General features: G+C 31.7%; 2 protein-coding genes across 6 annotated transcripts; one reads left to right on the top strand and one right to left on the bottom strand.

Moving 5' to 3' along the window:
* Positions 1-1,120: 1,120 nt before the first annotated feature.
* On the top strand, positions 1,121-6,007 carry LOC109788846 (zinc ion binding protein). Of its 3 annotated transcripts, none has more exons than XM_029269339.2 (5): positions 1,121-1,459; positions 1,988-2,183; positions 2,926-3,633; positions 3,860-4,043; positions 5,868-6,007. In XM_029269339.2, the coding sequence occupies exons 1-5, from the start codon at positions 1,302-1,304 to the stop codon at positions 5,882-5,884; spliced, it is 1,263 nt and encodes a 420-aa protein (XP_029125172.1). In that variant the 5' UTR covers positions 1,121-1,301; the 3' UTR covers positions 5,885-6,007. The 3 variants fall into 3 exon arrangements, with proteins under 3 accessions (XP_029125172.1, XP_020203271.1, XP_082924694.1); XM_083068568.1 differs by lacking the exon at positions 1,121-1,459 and adding an exon at positions 1,483-1,630; XM_020347682.2 differs by lacking the exon at positions 5,868-6,007 and having other exon boundaries at positions 1,122-1,459; positions 3,860-4,164.
* LOC109788840 (uncharacterized) lies at positions 5,704-18,078 on the bottom strand. 3 transcript variants are annotated; one of them, XM_083068566.1, is made up of 9 exons: positions 17,580-18,071; positions 16,142-16,693; positions 15,748-15,897; positions 15,054-15,254; positions 14,001-14,159; positions 13,123-13,281; positions 12,443-12,598; positions 7,367-7,473; positions 5,704-6,449 (listed from the first exon to the last, which is right to left on the bottom strand). In XM_083068566.1, exons 1-9 carry the CDS (start codon positions 17,632-17,634, stop codon positions 5,835-5,837), a joined length of 2,154 nt encoding a protein of 717 aa, XP_082924692.1. In that variant the 5' UTR covers positions 17,635-18,071; the 3' UTR covers positions 5,704-5,834. The 3 variants fall into 3 exon arrangements, with proteins under 3 accessions (XP_082924692.1, XP_029125171.2, XP_082924693.1); XM_029269338.2 differs by having other exon boundaries at positions 7,367-7,440; XM_083068567.1 differs by lacking the exons at positions 5,704-6,449; positions 7,367-7,473 and adding an exon at positions 10,815-11,433 and having other exon boundaries at positions 17,580-18,078.
* Between the last annotated feature and the right edge of the window lie 1,828 nt (positions 18,079-19,906).

Below are 19,906 nucleotides of genomic sequence, written 5' to 3'. Positions count from 1 at the left end.
CATGACTCATGAGTGAGACACGCATAACATTTACTCAAAATAGTAAATAGTGTAATGGGTGGCGTCTTTTAATTTTAAATATTATTTTTGGTATATAATTTTCCTAATTTATTTGAGAAATATGAATATTGATTTTCTCATGTTTTTATTTTTGTGAATAAAATTTTATCTATATGCATTCCTTTATCTTTATGTTTATTAATGGAGTAATGATGTGGTGTAGGTTTGTGCATCAAGAAATTCTTCCCACTCTTATTTTAATTAAACAAATAAATATCATTATTTTAAAAATAAATTCAAGGTTCAAACCCTTATTTGGTCTCTTATAATATTTTTTGTTTTAATTTAGTCCCACTTTAATTTTTGGTTTCAATTTGGTCCCTAATAATTTAAATTATTACAATTTGAGACTTCCGTCCAAATAATTTAAACGGAGTTAACTGTTGGTCACGTGGATGCCAGGATGCCATGTGGATGCATAGGTAGATGCCAAATTTCATGAATACACCTGGAATTAGAACGGTCCGTTCTGAAACCAGAACGGTCCGTTCTGAATCCAGAACGCCCGTTCTGCATGCACATGATATGTGTTAATTTTGTAATTGGAACGGGCCGTTCTAGTGTTAGAACGGGCCGTTCTAGATTCAGACGGCCCGTTCCAATTCCAAAATTTACACATTAATAATATAACCAGAACGACCCGTTCTAGTTCTAAGTATATTCGAGAAATTTGGCATTTATCTACGTGGCATCTACGTGGGATCTACGTGGCATCCACCTGACATCCACGTGACCAACAGTTAACTCCGTTTAAATCATTTGGACGGAAGTACCAAATTGTAATAATTTAAATTATTAAACTAAATTAAAACAAAAAATTAAAGTGAGACTAAATTGAAACAAAAAAATATTATAAGAGATCAAATAAAGGTTTTAACCTAAATTCAATTAATTAAAATGATGTCATAATTCCTAATCATATATACCTTCATAATATTTTTTTGGTAAAGGCTTTTTTTTTTTTTGGTAAAGATATACCTTCATAATATAAAAAATACATTTTTTCTTCATAATTTTAAGAAAACGACGCTCCACACGTGCGACAATTTCAAAACCCCACCAAACTCGCGCGTTAAGCTTGGAAGAGAAAAGGGTTTGGTTAGGTCGTGATTTCGCACAGATTCAAATTCTCTGCGATCTGACACCATCCACGATCGTCGTTTTCAGATTCTCCTATTCCCAATTCTGTTTGGTCTCTATCAATTTTTTTAATAAAGTTTGGGATTTGAGGGTTTTGGGCGATGAATGTGGGTGACCTCAACAAAGTTTGGGAAATCAGAGCACTGAAGAGGAAACCCGCGGCAGATGAAGCCACCAAAATGTTGGAGAAGATCGCCAAACAGGTCCAACCCATCATGCGCAAACACAAATGGAGGGTCAAGCTTCTCTCTGAATTTTGGTATTTTTTTTTAATTTTAATTATGTCATTCGTTTGTCTTTTGTATTTGTTGAAATGCTCGGATGAACTTGAATGGGACTGCTTCTTGTTGGTGTATGGACTGAAAAAAATGACTTGCCTTTGGTGTTTTGTTGATGGGTAATGAAGAGGAATTGAAACAATGGAGTTAGGGTGAGTAAAGTTTTTATCTTGGAGTAATCACCACTTTAATCACTAAAGATATGTTGGTACTAAATTAACTGCTTCTGTGTTTGGAACATTTTAGTTTGTGTAATTGTTGATTTTATTGAAAGTTTTTTAATTGTGCATTGGCAGAGTCGGACTTTTTTTTTTTTACCCCTTCATATTTATGGTTTTGATTTCGTCTAATCAAAACTTTAAGAGAATAGTTTGAATTGTGCTTTTGCTTAAACATGACAAATTGCTTTTCCATTTGGGAAATGAAATGAATTTTGATATTGGTTGTTTCATTATTTTGAATTTTCTTTTTTTGTGGAATGGCTAAAGAACTAGTATGCATGATTGTAGCCCGGGCAACCCGCGTCTTCTGGGGTTGAACGTTGGAGCTGGTATACATGTGAAGTTGCGGCTACGGAGACCAAACAGGGATTATGATTTTTACCCGTTTGATCAAGTGCTAGATACGATGCTTCACGAGCTTTGCCATAATGCCCATGGTCCTCATAATGCCAACTTCTACAAGCTCTGGGATGAGCTTAGAAAGGTTTTCCTTGTTCCTCTGATGTTGTTTTAATCTATGCAAAATGATATTTAGATTTCCTGCCTTTTGAAATGCACTCTCTCTGCTTTAGAGAAATAGCTTCTGGGTTTTATGAGGGGTTTATTTGTCATATTTCTGTAAAGTGTATTTTTTATCGGATTTTTTTTTGCTTCAGTCCTCAAGATTTTCTCTTTCTTGCTCCACAGAAAGATATTATCACACGAATCTGATTGTCAGGGTTCGTGTTCTATGTAAGGATCAAATTGTTATGAGCTACGTGTACTTATTGAAATTCACATATTGTCAATTTTAATTGATGAGAAATCTATTGGTTTTTGAGCATTTTTATTAACTAACAAAATAATAGTAATAGAAATGAATGCATAAATAAATAAGAAAGGAAATGAAATAGGATAACTTTATTTTCCTAGTAATTTATCTTCATCTTCTGCTCATGCTAAAAAATTCATGTTGGTAACAGGACAGACATTTACAGGATCCTTTCCATATAACATTCTCTTTGATGAATTGTGTTTACTTTTAATAAAAAATATTTTACAATGGGAATTTCTATTAGAATAATGATTGAAAAGTTGGTTTATTGTTGCTTATGATTGTTCTGAATATCTATTTACAGCTGTGGATTTTTAATGATTTTTTTATTCTTAAACAAGTTATACAAATTATGCATCTTGCATTTGTTTATTTGTCCTTCATATGCATCAATGTTTTTAATGATGCATAGGAATGTGAAGAGTTGATGGCTAAGGGAATAACTGGCGCAGGAGAAGGGTTTGATCTTCCAGGAAGGCGTTTAGGTGGCTATTCTCGGCAACCTCCACTTACCTCCCTCCGCAAAACAGCGCTGGAAGCTGCTGAAAAGAGAGCACAACTGGGATCTCTTCTTCCATCTGGACCAAAACGCCTAGGTGGTGATAGTGTTATAATGGAGGCACTTACTCCTGTACAAGCTGCTGCAATGGCTGCAGAAAGGAGATTACAGGATGATCTATGGTGTGGTTCTCAATCTTGTGAAAATGTGGATCACAGGGATGTTGATGATGAAGTTGATGAGAACATTGTGCATAAGGGGAAAGATGTGGGAAACTCAAGACTAGCAGATAATTCCACTCTACCTTCGAATCTGTCATCTCGAAAAAGAAGTCAGGCTATGGATTCAAGTTTACCTGTTAACTCATCATCTAGTGCTGCTGAATTTGTAGATTTGACTATGGATTCAGCGAAAATTAGATCTGTCATGGAGCATCAAACTGGATCTAAACGAAGATGCTGTGAATCTGAAAGCATTCCACATTCTCAATCCAATTCTCCCGCAGCATCTACTTCAGCAAATTTGTCAAGTGTGTCTGGGCCACTATCTGGTGATAATAGAACATTTCGTTCTGAAGAATCTGGAATGTGGGAGTGTACGATGTGCACTCTTTTGAATAAAGTAAGTGTATCCAAATATACTGCATTCATCATTACAGGCTTTATTTTTTCAATTGTTACAAAGTATAATAAAACTATTTTACAGTAGAATTTACTCATGAAAGTAAACTATTTTTTTCACTTTAGAAGATTAAACTCCTCTTAAATTAAAACATAATTAGCACTACCTATGGCCATATAGCATAATGTCTTTTCTAATGTATGTGAATGATGCTGGACCATTGCAGAGTTTGGCTCCTATATGTGAATTGTGTGGCACGCAACAGCCAAAAGATGTTAGTACCAAATACAACACCTGGTCTTGCAAATTCTGTACGTTGGAAAATAATGTGAAGGTGGAGAATTGTTCAGCCTGTGATCAGTGGAGATACTCTCATGGCCCTCCAGTATCAACCAGGACACCTAGCCTTGGTACTTAGCTGAACTGTGTACTTTGCTTAATGAGTCAGTGTTGATTCATTTTTGACTGTAGTATTTGGAAAATTGCATTACTTTCTCCACCTATTTAATTATGGTTGATTATTCATTTTTCTATGCAACTCTTTATATAAGATTTAAAACATATTTTTCCATTAAGGTGATAAAAGAGACAGGATAGAAAGATCCTTGAACTCTAGCATGAAGAACGTGATATGGGAGAATGCTAGGCACACCAAACTCTTGATATATATGCTTTTCCCATTAGTTCTAGTCCCTCATATCTCACTATTGGTATATTTTTTAGATGATCGTGATCTTTGTTGTGTACATATATATGTCAGTATTTTTCACAAAAATTCTTTTACATTTTTATGGTGGCTAGTTGTCAATTAAACAGGATGAACCAAAGAAAAATTACAATATGAAGGTTAAACATGTACAAATAATCTCAGTTCTAACAATTGACACAATTTGTGATAACATAAACTTGAACAAGTCACTCTCAATTTGCTATCCTCATAATAATAGACCAAATTTGTTGTGAATCATTCTCTTTAATATATCTAAAGTTATACCTCGTTTAATATACATTCCTTTTGTTGGTCCATCAAATGTTATACCTTGAGAACTTTCATACATCTTTCTAGTGTAAATATAAGCTATAATTTGATTCATAATATCTTAAAAAAAAAACAAACAAATAATTAGTACAAATAGCTATAATTTTTATTTCAACTACAACAAAATTTGACTCACAAATTTCAATCAGAGCTCCACCTATTATACTTATTGCTGTGATTTTAAATGTGAACAAAACGTAACTGTCAGCGGGTGTTTATATATTGCAAATGTCGCTATGGACCATGCACTCACTGTATCGCTATGGCCCATAACGATATCATTTTTTTTATAATAAAATTTTATACTTATTTCTGTGTTTTTTTTTCCAATTAAATCAAATAAATCTAGAAAACATGAAAATATATTAAATATCAAACGCAGAAAAATAAAACTATAAAATAAATATTAAAAATAATTTATACAATAATTATGCAAAATATAAATTAAAATAAATTAAATTAAAATACATGTCGCTATACATGCCTTTTTATTTATTTTTACATATTTTCTTTTTATTTTAAATAACAATTTTTATATTTTATTTTCCATATTTAATTTATCAATTCTTTTTGAATTATTTTATTTTAAACTTCTATTTTTATTAAGTTTTGTTTTTATTTTTTTTTCCTTCACTTAATTAAAATATTATATTATTAATAAAATATTATATTAATTACATTAAAAAAATATATTATGTAAAGGTGCTATGTCCCATAGCGATCCTGTTGTAAAATGTCCCAAAGGTATAAATAGTTTCAAAACAATCCCATTTACGTAAATAATTTTTAAAAGTGTTCCAAGTTGGTCAATGAGCCTATGATTAGGCCAATAGTTGCACACCAAACTGTTGATATATATGCTTTTCCCATTAGTTCTAGTCTTCATATATCACTATTGGTATTTTTTTTTTTTAGATGATCGTGATCTTTGTTGTGTACATATATGTGAATATTTTTCACAAAAATTCTTTTACATTTTTGTGGTGGCTAGTTGTCAATTAAACAGGAGGAACCAAAGAAAAATTACAATATGAAGGTTAAACATGCACAAATAATTATTAATCTCAGTTCTAACAATTGACACAATTTGTGATAATATAACTTGAACAAGTCACACTCTCAATTTGCTACACTCATAATAATAGAACAAACCGAACCATTTCTATAAATAATCAGTACTCTTATCACTTGCCAGTGGCACTTTCGTTGTAATGGCTCTCACAAGATCAACATAAAGTGGAAACTGGGCTATAGCATAGAAAGTCACAGGCATGCAAGTGACTGCATAAATGAGGATTAGAATCTGTTTGTATTTGTCATCAATCACAAAGAAATGGCCCGAGCAGAAAGTTGCAAACAATGCGGTAATGGATAAGAAAAGTGAACTTAAGCCGAGAAGCAATTTAACTGGCAAACTTGTTCTGAAGTCTTTGATTTCTTTTCTAGAAGTGAGTATAGACAGGAACATTACGAGGGCAGTGACGGAGAAGCATAGCCCCATCAATGAGAACAGTGCAAATGCCTGGAATGCAGGCCTTCCTTTTAATGCAGGATCACCTGTGTCAGTGTTGACACCACCAGGGACAGTGGTCGATGTAGCAAAGGAAACTCCGGCAAGGAGTGCTGCCACAACTGAGCAAGATTCTGATGTGTCCTTGAGCCACTCACTAGCATCTTTCACGAGTAATTTATGTGAATCTTTGAAGATTTCACCTGCGATTTTTTCCGCTTTGTTGGTTCTAATTGTGAAATGCTCCGGCGCTAGCCCCTTTATGTACTGCTTCATGTCAGAATCAAAGGGTGAAAATATGTTTATGTTGTTGAAAACCATATCAGATTAGTTAACTAATCAATTACTGGATAGTGTGTGCCTATGATAATGAAAACAGACGAGTGAATGGCAAAAAGAAACGAGAAAATGGCACCAACAATAATCTGTCTGAAATCTTTAGAACAGACAATAGTATTTGAAGATAAAGACTCGTATCATTTAATAAAGTTCTTATCAATTTTAATAATAAATGAGTTTAATGGATATACACAACATAACACTTCAAAATTAATTTTAGTGTGACTTTTAGGATGATTATTATCAAAGTTAATGAATTTATAATATATGATAGTTTGTAATATAATGAAATTTTACAAAAAGAGTAAGAATCTATTCGATAAATTTTAACTCCACTTATAAGAGAGATAAATAGGAAGAAAAATTAAAATGAACTTTCATATAAATTAAAATTAGTTTATGTATAAGCTAATGTGTAGAAGATTTCTCCTAAGTTTTGGAAGAAAATCTTTTTTATTTTTAACTTCTATATATAAGTTAGTTTTAATTTATAAAAAAATTTATTTTAATTTTAATCCCTATTTAATTTTTAGAAGTGCGTCTGAAAAAGTTTATCCAATCAGTTTCATTAATATAGTATATATACTAATAATGTAAAAGGTTTTTACACCATATCATTTAATCACAATTATTATATATAATAAGTTTGTTAACTTTTATATTAATAGGATATATCAGAAATTTAGACAAGTTCACAATGTGAAAATTTCTATGATGAAAATACATAGAAATTAAACTCTCAAGAAAAATCTCAAACAGTGTGCTGTTAGTATATATTCTTCTTGCATTACATACTAAGTCGCACAAGGTAAAGTTGAAGTTGCTGTTATCATAAATATATGTACCTGAAACCATTTGATATGCCACATCATTTGCAAGGCAGCACCAGATATCATCCAACCCTTATTGGTTCGTGACGCTGCCATGTGTAACACAGTGTTTTCTTGGTCATCTACACCAATAATTAGGTTATCCCATAACTTTGTTGTTGGATAATCTTAAATTTCTAGAGATATCCGAGATATTCGAGATATCCAAGATATCCGGGATATCCGATTTAGTTATCTGGAATTATTTGATTTTGAGTTATTTGGTTTCAGATTAGATAAGATAGTTTTTTGGTAAGTTTTGATTTGATAAGATATTTTATTATCTTCTTGTTAATTCAGTACGTTGTACAATGGCTATTTAAAGGCCATCTCTTATTCAATAAAAATCACAGTGAGTTGCTACGATCACCCACAATTTTAGTGTTACTCGTCTCTCTTAGTTTTTCTACAAATTGGTATCAGAGCTATATGCTCTGAGTGCCGAGTGTGAGGGGAAAACAGTGTGCGCCTGTGAAGGGGGAAGAAAGAAGAAAGAGAGAGTAATGGCAAAGGTTGTGAATGGAATGACCGTACCACAACTGTCAAAGAAAACCAATTATGATAATTGGTGTTTACAAATGAAGACCCTGTTGGGTTCCCAAAGTCTATGGGACATAGTGGAGAAGGGGTTCCAAGAACCCGAGGAGGACGAAGACCAATCTGTGGCTCAGATTGCCACATTGGAAAAGACACGAGTGAAGGACAAATCGGCTTTGTATTTTTTGTACAATGCCGTGGATGAGTCAGGTTTCGAGAAGATTGCAAACGCTGCATCTTCAAAGGAAGCATGGAAGATCTTAGAGGTTGCGCACAGAGGTAACCACCGTGTCAGACAGATCCGACTTCAAACTCTCCGAGGAGAGTTTGAGAGTTTGAAGATGGAGGATAAGGAACAAGTATCCGAGTACATAACTCGGGTGGAGAAGGTGGCTAACCAACTAGGAAGGAATGGGGAGCCAATGCCAGCAAGTAGAATTGTGGAGAAAATCTTGAGATCATTAACAGATGATTTCGAGAGTATTGCATGCGTAATTGAGGAGTCAAAGGACTTGTCAGTTCTCTCAGTGGAAGAGCTCGCTGGGTCACTCGAAGCCCACGAACAAAGGAGGAGGAAGATGAAGAATACTCTTGATCAAGCATTACAGGCGCAACTTGATTTGAATGAAACTCGGAACACTCAGGGCCGAAGATCAGGAGGACAAGGACGAGGTGATCATGGAGGACGAGGCAAAGGACGAGGTGATCATGGAGGTGATCAAGGACGAGGTCGAGGACGAGGTGACCATGGAGGTGGACAAGGACGAGGTGATCGTAGCCAAGGAAGTCAGCCGAGGTCCGAGGTGGAATGTTATAAGTGTGGCAAACTCGGCCACTACGCAAAGGAATGCAGATCGGCAAATTGCTACAACTGTGGCAAATACGGTCACATAGCAAAGTATTGCCGAGCTAAAAGCCGAAGTGAAGAAAAAGGGAAGAATCTTCTCACAGAAGAAGAGGACGAGGAAGCAGGAATTTTGATGATGACGCAGAGCTCGGAGACCAAGCTACGTCCGAGTTCTGCCTCCGAGGTCCAGCTAAACTTGAGTTGCGTCGAGAGATCAACAATTGAGCCTCCAAGCTCATATGAGAAGTCAGAAGCCGAGCTTGATTCGAGTTGCCTAAACAACTCGATCTGGTATTTGGACACTGGAGCGAGCAATCATATGTGTGGAGAAGAAAGTTTCTTCAATGAACTCATCAAGGTAAAGGCTGGATTCGTGTCATTTGGGGATGATTCCAAGGTGGCGGTAAAAGGGCGTGGAACCATCAAGTTTATACAGAAGGATGGACGAGTTGGAGAAATAAGGAATGCCTACTACGTTCCCGAACTTAAGAGCAACATCTTAAGCATGGGGCAGATGATGGAGAAAGGCAACTCGGTTCTGATGAAGGATCGAGTGCTTTATTTGAAGGACAAGCATGATCGTTTGATAGCCCGAGTGGAGATGAAAAAGAATAGGATGTATAAACTGGAGCTGAACATCCTTCAAAATAAGTGCTTGAAGCTGGACGTGAAGGATGAAGCCATGATGTGGCATTTTCGTTTTGGGCATTTAAACTTTGGAGGCTTGGCCGAGCTATCAAGGAAGGAGTTGGTACTCGGACTACGTGGTGTTGAGTTTGACAAGAAGTTTTGTGAAGCGTGTGTACTTGGAAAGCATACAAGGACAAGTTTTCCGAGCTCGTCCGAGCACAAAGCGAAGGAGCAACTTGGGCTGATACACACTGACTTGTGTGGACCAATCTCTCCAGCATCTTTCAGTGGTAAGAAATATTTCATCTCTTTCATAGATGATTTCTCTCGAAAGACCTGGGTATATTTTTTGCAAGAAAAATCAAAGGCATTTGAAGCTTTTAAGAAGTTTAAAGTCATGGTGGAGAAAGAGACTAACAAGCAAATTAAAGCTTTGAGGTCGGACAGAGGTGGAGAATTCACATCGGCAGAGTTTATGGAATACTGTGAAGAGCAAGGTATAAAGCGTCTTCTCACAGCTCCATATTCACCACAACAAAATGGAGTAGCTGAAAGAAAGAATCGTACTATTCTTGAAATGGTCCGAACCATGCTTAAAGGGAAGAATATGCCTGAGAAGTTTTGGGCAGAGGCAGTACAGTGTGCTATATATATACAGAACAGGTGCCCACATTCAAAATTGGATGATGTGACACCTCAAGAAGCATGGAGTGGACAAAAACCGAGTATACGTCACTTCAAGATCTTTGGAAGCCTTGCTTACGGTCATGTTCCAGCTCAGCTCAGAACGAAGCTTGATGATAGGAGCAAGAAGTACATTTTGATCGGGTATGATGAAAAGGCAAAAGCCTACAAATTGTATAACCCTGTTACAGGTAAAATTCTGGTAAGCCGAGATGTCCAAGTAGATGAGGAAAGTGAGTGGAGTTGGAGTAACTCGGAAACGACCTCGGGGAGCTCGAACTCTGAAAGGGAGAACTCGGAGATAATAGGGAGAAGCTCGGATAGGACCAATGAGCATTCCGAGGAAGATGATGAACCTGAGCAACTTAGAACTCAGAGCTTGCAAGACATCTACAACTCCACTGACGAGTTACATGTAGTATGTCTATTGACAAGAACAGAAGACATAAAATCTGAAGAGGTGGTACTTGATGAAAGATGGAAGAAAGCAACGGATGAGGAGATCGGATCAATTGAGAAGAGTGAGATGGGAAGTAAAGCTGAGCTAGTTGAGGAGTTTAAAGAAGTGAAGAGGGAGTTTGTGATGACCGATTTGGACATCATGAAGTACTTTCTGGGTTTAAAGGTGGACCAAAGAGCAACGGGTATTTTTGTGTCCCAAAAGAGGCATCGGCCACCTCGACGCAGGGGGTGCTGGACGTTGCATGGCTCGCGGGGCCATGGTACACAGAAGAGTATCGCGCTCGGGTGGAAGAAGCATCGAAATGAAAGAAGAAGGAGAAATTTAAGATTATGGGGGAGTTTTGTTGGATAATCTTAAATTTCTAGAGATATCCGAGATATCCGAGATATTCGAGATATCCAAGATATCCGGGATATCCGATTTAGTTATCTGGAATTATTTGATTTTGAGTTATTTGGTTTCAGATTAGATAAGATAGTTTTTTGGTAAGTTTTGATTTGATAAGATATTTTATTATCTTCTTGTTAATTCAGTACGTTGTACAATGGCTATTTAAAGGCCATCTCTTATTCAATAAAAATCACAGTGAGTTGCTACGATCACCCACAATTTTAGTGTTACTCGTCTCTCTTAGTTTTTCTACATTTGTTTCCTTCTCTCCAAACTTTTTTCTTAATGCCTCAACAACACGGGTTTGCCTGTTCTCCACTGCTACATGCAACACATTTTTCTTATTTGAGGTAGTTTCATGTACGGAACTTGGTATTTTATCTATAAGCTCATTCACCATTTCAGTTATGCCATTTTTCGCTGCCACCAAAATCACTGTCTCCTCTGTGTCAATATTCGCAGCCACTGTCTTCTCTTTGGGATCAGTATCTTCTGCAAGTTGCATTTTTAGATTTTCCAACAAGTTATGTTGTAAGGAAATTATAAGGCCATTATTCAACTATAAATATTGAAACCAAGAGTTTGTTTGAATTTTTTTTTTCAAACTAAATTCCTGAATGAGAAAAATAGTAAATCGGAAATGCAAGACTAAATAATTAAACCTTTTTAGCTAACACTTATAAGAAGATTTTGGCAGTTATATACAATATAAATTGCTTAATCATATATATTATTTATTTTAGAAGGTCTTGTTGGAAAATCTTAAATTTCTAGAGATTCCGAGATATCCGATTTAAGTTATCTGGAATTATTTGATTTATCTTTTGTGTTATTTTGTTTCAGATTAGATAAGATGGTTTTTTGATAAGTTTTGATTTGATAAGATATTTTATTATCTTCTTGTTAGTTCAGTACGTTGTAAAATGGCTATTTAAAGGCCATCTCTTATTCAATAAAAAATAACAGTGAGTTGCTACATTCACCCACAACATTAATATTACCTCGTCTCTCTTTTTTTTCTACAGGTCTCACATTAACATTATATATAAGTAGTTTATTACATTTTATATTTATGGTAAAATTTTAAACAATTCTTATTAAATCTTTTTATGGATATGATTTACTGATTTCTTAATTTGATGGAATAAAAATGATTTTTTTTATTCAAAAGTTACCATACCGAATCTTATATAAGATACTGAGTTTAAATATACCGTAAGTCAACTCAAATATATATATATATATATATATATATATATATATATATATATATATATATATATATATTATCTTCATGCATATATATTTATGTCCAATTCACAAAATTGAGGTGAAATATATTATAATACTATAATTTGCTTCAGTAGAATTTGTGTCAATCATATATGATGATCAAAAAGGCAAATAGGCTATTAATTCATTTTTCCTGTAATTTTTCTTCTTCTTTTTTAAGTATTTAATAAAAAGATTATCCAAATAAAATCAATAATTGAATACGTACCTTTGTTGAAAGAAATGAAATCTGTTTCAGAAGTACCCACGTCCGATGGTGGTGGACTTCCACTTCCCATATACATCTCATAAAGGTTATTCATAAATTCTTTTAGAAGTTGATTACTCCATAGCTTTTGTTTCATCTTCTTAGTGTCTTCAACCCCTTAACAAACAAACAAAAAAATATGAAAAAGAACACTATTAAAATGTTTGAATCATATGTAACAAAGGCAAGCGAACATTGCAACAGAAAAAATGTTATATTCTAATGGTAAAATGTTATAGTTGATAAGCTTCTACACCATGGTATACATTTTGTTAAGTAAAAACTAAACTGTTAGTGTAAACATCATTTGTTTATCATGAATAGTTGTAAACTCTTGAATCAATATAGTATCAAATTTGATTAATGTGGATTAAAACAAAACACTAATAATATAATAATACATTACACTAACATGGTGGTGATAATGTCCTGTACAAGCATAATTGTCTAATTAATATATATTTATTTATTTATTTGATACATTAATATAAATTATAAAATATATCGATGATGTAGACATACAATGTATTTGATGATAAAAAGCAAATAGGCTATTAATTCATTTTCCGTGTAATTTTTTTTTCTTCTTTAAGTATTTAATAAAAAGAGTATCCAAACAAAATCAATAACTGAATACGTACCTTTGTTGAAAGAAATGAAATCTGGTTTAAAAGTACTGACGTCCGATGGTGGTGGACCTCCACTTCCCATATACATCTCATTAGGGTTTTTCATAAATTCTTTTAGAAGTTGATTACTCCATACGTGCTTTTGCTTCATCTTCTTAATATTTTCAACCCCTTAACAAACAAACAAAAAATATATGAAAAAGAACACTATTACAAAGTTTGAATCATGTAACAAAGGCAATGAATATTATATTAGAAAAAAATTCAAGTCTCACATCGATTAAAAATAAGATAATTAAATAATATATAAGTAAGGTGTAATATCCTCACTTTATAGACCGGTTTTGTAGGGTTAAATTAGGTCTAAATTCACTTATCTAAGATGATATATCCTAAAGGGCCACGACCATTTATCCAGGTACTAAACTCAATAGTATTAGACGTGAAAGGAGTGTATTAGAAAAAATCCAAACCCAATAGACTCAAAATCCATTATTCTAAGACATTGAAAAAGAAAAAAAAATGTTATATTCTAATGGTAAAATGTTATAGTTGATAAGCTTCTAAACCATGGTATACATTTTGTTAAGCAAAATCTAAACTGTTAGCATAAACATATGTGTTTACCAAGAGGGTTTAATTCATGTTTTAAACTTTAATCAATACTTATCAAATTTGATTCATGTGGATTAAAAAAACACTAATAATATAATAATACATTTCACTAACACATTAATAAAAAAATATATCGATAATGTAGACATACAATGTTTAATATTAACAATTTAATTTCTATCAAACCCAATTATTCATACTCATTGTGACAACTTAATTAATTTTCATGACTAAATTTTTTTCTGTTAAGATATAGAGGAGACAAACGTGCATACCTACTCCCGAAAGGCCAAGAGTATAAATGTATGCAAGCCTCACAAACTGAAGACAAGTAACACAATTTGGTGGAACAACCTCATGAACTGAATCTTCTGGCATCGATATTTGACATTGTTGATGTTTTTGTTGAGCTTCTCGTTCCACTTTCTTGTTTCCTGATGCAGAAATTAGAGGTCTCAAAGGCAGTTTGCTTTCATTGGTAAGAAACAAACAGCGGTATCTCAAATAGATTTCTTATATAGTATTAACCATCAAATTAAAATCTATATATGGTGCATAAAACAAATAATTATATATAGAGTTAGTTCATACGAATAGGGAATGATAAAGTATATCCCACACATTAAAATTCTTACACATTTATAAATTTTGATTAAAGCATATTTTGATATAAGTTAGAAGTGTTTATGAGGATTTATCTATTAGAATAGAGATTTTTTTATCGTAAGTCCGTTGACATCTTTAAGATCAATTCATTAGAATTATTGTATCTGAGATATTATTTATTTTGACATTCACTAAATCATCATGATTTTATTCTTGAAAAGACGTTTCGATGGATTTGAAAAGAGAAAGTATTTATATATAAATTATCCTTAATTTTGATTCTTAAGTAATGTAAGAATTTTAGGCATATCGAAATAAGAGAAATTCTTAAAAGTTCTTCTAAACTTGTATCTAAACAAATTTTTTTGTTTAAGGTTAAACCATTTTGGTCAACCCTTGTCATACCTTATATTCATATATATCATTAGCTTTATTCATCTTATAATAATTTCATGAGTTGTTATGTTACCCTTAGAATGATACTTGGTAAATAAGTGCATGGTTTGATCACACCAAATAAGAGAATTTTGTCAATAACAATATCATTAAAGCCCTTAAATTATAAAATTAACATAGAATTTCTCCAATTTCATTTTCCTTATAAAAAAAAATAAGAGTTTCCTAGTCCACCTATATGTTTTTCTTATCTAAGAAAATAATAAGAAGCAAATAAGGAGAAAAATCTATACCAAGAAAGATAACATGGGATGCAAATCACATACCAAGTTTATTTAAAAGAGAATTCATTACTTCAGCAAGATGTCGCACTTGAAGAACAAGTTCCTTAATCAACTTTAGAAATTGATCATAAAGCTGATAACATGTGTCGTAGTTTCTTGGAAATTGATTGTTTTGATCAGGTTCATCCACTTTTTTGTACATTTCCTCTGCTTTTTCCACGTTTAGAGTTTCTGCAAATATACCTCCAGGAAGAAAATAATATAAATCAAAATACATTTAAAACTAATGCTAACGAGAAATACAATGAATTCAAAATGGGTAATAAGTAGCATATATTTTGTTTGATATTAGGGAAGAGATTAATTATATATATATAGTATAATCACAAAACTTAATCATGACTTTGTCATGTTTAAATTCAACATGCATGAGAGGATTGATTTTATAAAGAAGATAACTTACTATAATAATATTATTGATACTTTCTCCAGTTAGAATTAAAAATTTACTTTGATAACATATATTTGCAATAATTAAGACAAATATCGTTAATATACGTTTATGTATAATATTGATGTGAAACTTTAATAGTGTTGTACCTAAGTTTTTTTCATTTATAAAACCTAAATCGTTTCAAATTGATGAAGGATTGAAATGCTTAAACAAACTAAAAATGTTAATGTTAGAGTGGTATATAACCATGTGTACTGTAGTGTAAGAACTTCTGGGACTTACAATGGTATAGGATAGTCTTCCACCATCGCAGATTGCTTCCACTTTTGAAGGCTGAGGGCCTAGTGGCAAGAAGTTTGAGAGGACTGAATCCCTCTCTATTCTGAACGTCGTTAAGTTTAGGATACTTGTGCATTATTATAAGTGCCAAATCTGTTGCATCATGCGAAAACAGCACCGAAAATCATGAGCACATTAAACAAAGAGAAACGTGAGGCCAAGAAATGTGACAGGAAATAATTTCCACTTATTTGAGAATGTAAAAAGTGTTATTGATTGGATTTTGTTTTATGAAAAGAAGTGTGAAAATCATGTATGTTGCTTTGCATGCAAGAAATATTGTTTTAAATGAGTGAGGGAGAAGCAAAGCATGAAATATGCAAAGTGAAAAGGTTACCAAAGAATTCTCTCCGAATGGCACAGTGAAGAATACTATCCCCATTGTTCCGTACGAGATCTTTGCAATAGTTAGCACCTTGGGGCATCAAGGAACAAAGATACACAAACGTTTCTTTCTGCCACGACAATGCAGCATGGAACAGTGGTGTCTCTCCCTCGTTGTTGTGAATCTCAACCAAATGCTTCCTCTCATTATTCTCTCCTATGATCAACTCGCAGATATTCTGGAACCCCCTCGTTGCTGCAAGATGAAGAGGAGTGTCCCCTCTCTCGTTCCTCGATTCAAAGGCCTTGCTCATGTCGTGCTCTGTGATTGCTTTCACCACACTCTTCACCACTTCTTCCTTCCCCTCGTTCACTGCCACGTGGAGTACGGTGCCTCTGCTTTTGTTGATCTTCATCCGGCACAATGCCTTGTTTTCTTCCAACAATATGCCAGTCACTTCTTTCCACTTTCCTTTCATTGTTAACTCGCGAAACTTGTCCCCTTCAATCGCTTCTACTTCTTCCTCCTCCTTGTTTCCGCTTCCATTTTTCACCTTTTCCACTTCTGCCAAGAGATTCAAATGCAAGTACGCAGAGTTACTCATATATACAAGGAATTACTTAGCGTATAAAATAATTTTATAATTATCTATTAATTTGAATTAATAAAATAAAGTATTAAATAATTTTAATTTTTTATAAATTTAGAAACTTAATTTATACATTAAAATTTTTTAATTCAACAATGTAAAAAAAAAAAATTTAGATTAATTTACTCCTAAAATAAATAGATTCTTCCTTTATATATATAACACAAAAAGGATAAGAAAAGAAATAAAAAGTTTTAAATACAAATGTAACATGACATATCCACATAATTTCATAAATTTTAACTTTAGTAATTACATGATAAAATTAATAAAATTATAGAAATAAAATAAAATAGTTTTAGAAAAAATATCAAAAAGAGACTCATAAGTAGTAATTCAATGGTCCAACATGTTAGGTCATATATACTAGATTTTGAAAAAAATTGTCTTAATGATCAAATATGATAGATAAAAACAGTCAATATAAATCACTTATTTAGAGATTTGACACCTATCCATGGTATTAATTTGACACTTAAAAGAAGTTTCTTCCTTAGTAATTCTACATATATATATATATATATATATATATATACTAATTTGGACCTCACAATGCCTTTGTACTGATCTCTCATTTTGAGAAGACAATCACCATTTCACAGCAAGAGGAAATTATATTATGTAAGAAAGATTAAAGTATATACACAACAGACAGAATATACATGTAACATATATTGATCATCCATGTAATATGTTGGTGCGTATAATAATTTTGCAAGCTAGTTGTTCTACTTTTTCGGTTTTGATAGTGCACTGCATAAATATGAAGGAAATAAAGCTCAGGATTACTATTCACATTACCTTCTATCGTGGACATTTGGTCTTCATCATATTGTTTCTCTTCGAAATTTTTCATGTTACTGGTTGTGCATGCAAGGTTGAAACTGATATTTGATCGGTGCGTGAGATGGTAAGTGATAATTTGCTTATATGTTCCCAACCCAATTGGGTGTCCCCTTTTATATACCAAACCTCTAAATCAGATGCTTGTTTGTGTATTTCAGTGAATTGGAAGGTATATGGAAAAAAGTGATAAAGAAGAGAATGATCCATAAAGAAACATGCTTCGCTTTTTTAAAGCAGTAATGATATTTTGTGTGTATGAGAAATTGATAAATATTTTAAGTGATGATATTATTGATGTAGAATATTTATGGAATTTTGTAATTATTAATTTTTTTATTGAAAATTTGATTATTTTTAGTGTGATTTTTTAGTTAATTACTTTTTTTATTTATAAGATTTAAATTTAAGATTTTATTTAAAATTTGTAGTTAATGCAGCTCAAACCAACCACATGAAAACTTATGGGATTAAATAAGTGTTTCATCCCTTTAAATCGTCAAAAAATTTATTTTAGTATTTGATTTTTTGCATTTTTATTTATCAATGCAAGTTTTATGGGGAACCTAAAAATAAGTAACAAAAGAACAAAAATTTAAACTTACATCATTTAATATTAACTAGTGAAAAAAAAAGGTATTTTATCTTTTAATTTAATTATTCGTGTCAATATAATAGTGTGTAGTTATTATACATTTAAAAAAAATTGTAATCTTTCATAGTCTTTATATAATAATTTTTTATTTAAAATGTTAAAATTGTTTGAAATAAAGTGTATATGAAAACATAAAAAAATCCCTTTATATATATATGTATAAATTAAAAAAAAAAAAAACGGAGTTGAAAATGAGAAAAAAAAACTATAAAAACTAAATTAGAAGTTTAAAATTTTAGAAGGACAAAAACATATTTAATTAAAGAGAGATTATGTGTATATATGTTTTGGAATTTTTTTTTTTAAATACCACTTATATTCGAAGTCGATTAGGAATTATTTTTTATAAAAAAATATTTAAAAATTTAACTTGAAGTTGTATTTTAGAAAAATCAAACTCTTGAACATTTAAAACAATTTTTAATATTTAAAATAATTATTTTGAAACTCGATCATTTGAAAGGTTAATTTCAATTAACAATAATATTTATATATTGATAATATATCAAAATCAAATTTATTATGTTAAAATTCATATTTAAGATGATCAAATATTGGTTCTCTTAAATAAAATACATGTAAGATTATTTTTATTCCATTGATATATAGTTTGAAGTCATTACACTAGTAATATAATAAAGTAAAACTTTTTATAAAATATTATTATTTCTCCTTTTTATTATACTAATAATCTTATTTTATATTTTACTCTTTTACTCATTCTCTTTTCTCCATTAATTATTAAAATAAAATATGAATATAATTTACTGTTACATATATCGTATATATTAGAATATCCTGATTTAGAGAGTGACTAATCTTCATTCTAAATTTTGTCTTTTTTCTTTCCTTTGAAGAAGTTGTATTTTTCACTACTCTCTAGAAACTTTTCTCACAGTCATTTCAAACGATTATCTTTTTATCTTTATTTGTATAGTTGACATTCTTAATCATTTATTTTTCAATTTATTATTGTTTATCTATATCGTTAAATTGAATTTTATATTTCTAAATTATAAGTAACTAAAAATATATCTCATTATAAATCACTATAAATGTCATTTGTATATTTTAATTAAATATATTCATTTATTATAAATTTTAATCATAATATAATTAAATATTAAAAAATTATTTATTAAAATTTTAATTACATAAAAAATATCTATTATGTATGTAATCAAAAGACTAAAATATTAATTCAACTACTAGTGCCCATCTAATAATGAAAAATTTGAAATAATATACACTGTCGTTATTATAATTTTGATGAATTGGAAAAATTAAAATACTAATTTATGATAAAATAAAATATAATGAATTCGATCGGGATGGGACCATTTATTTTGCATTTTCCTTTTTATGTAATCCCTTCTTACTTCCCGAGCAAGCGAATGAAAGTGGTTGTTTCTTGGGTGCTTTTTAATTTTTTTACTTTTTAACTTTAGCCTAAGATACATGTCGAAGCTTCATATAAAGTGTAATGTGTGGACTTCTTTTTTATTTTATTTCTTAAACTTTAACCTAAGATACATGTTGAAGCTTCATAAAACGTGTAATGTGTGGACTTCTTTTTTCTTTTACTTTTTTTTTTTTTTTAACTTTAACCTAAGATACATGTTGAAGCTTC

Source organism: Cajanus cajan, chromosome 2 (genome assembly GCF_000230855.2).
Source record: "Cajanus cajan strain Asha chromosome 2, NIPB_CcT2T_4, whole genome shotgun sequence".
Classification (NCBI taxonomy): Eukaryota; Viridiplantae; Streptophyta; class Magnoliopsida; order Fabales; family Fabaceae; genus Cajanus; species Cajanus cajan.
This window is presented reverse-complemented; position numbering and strand designations above follow the sequence as displayed.

Coding starts and splice junctions, on each gene's coding strand:
- LOC109788846 (XM_029269339.2), top strand. CDS start 1,302: ATGAATGTGGGTGACCTCAACAAAGTTTGGGAAATCAGAGCACTGAAG. Junction 1,460..1,987: donor AAGCTTCTCTCTGAATTTTG/GTATTTTTTTTT, acceptor GCATGATTGTAG/CCCGGGCAACCCGCGTCTTC. Junction 2,184..2,925: donor TCTGGGATGAGCTTAGAAAG/GTTTTCCTTGTT, acceptor AATGATGCATAG/GAATGTGAAGAGTTGATGGC.
- LOC109788840 (XM_083068566.1), bottom strand. CDS start 17,634: ATGAAAAATTTCGAAGAGAAACAATATGATGAAGACCAAATGTCCACG. Junction 15,898..16,141: donor CATTCGGAGAGAATTCTTTG/GTAACCTTTTCA, acceptor ATGATGCAACAG/ATTTGGCACTTATAATAATG. Junction 14,160..15,053: donor TTCTCTTTTAAATAAACTTG/GTATGTGATTTG, acceptor TTTCTGCATCAG/GAAACAAGAAAGTGGAACGA.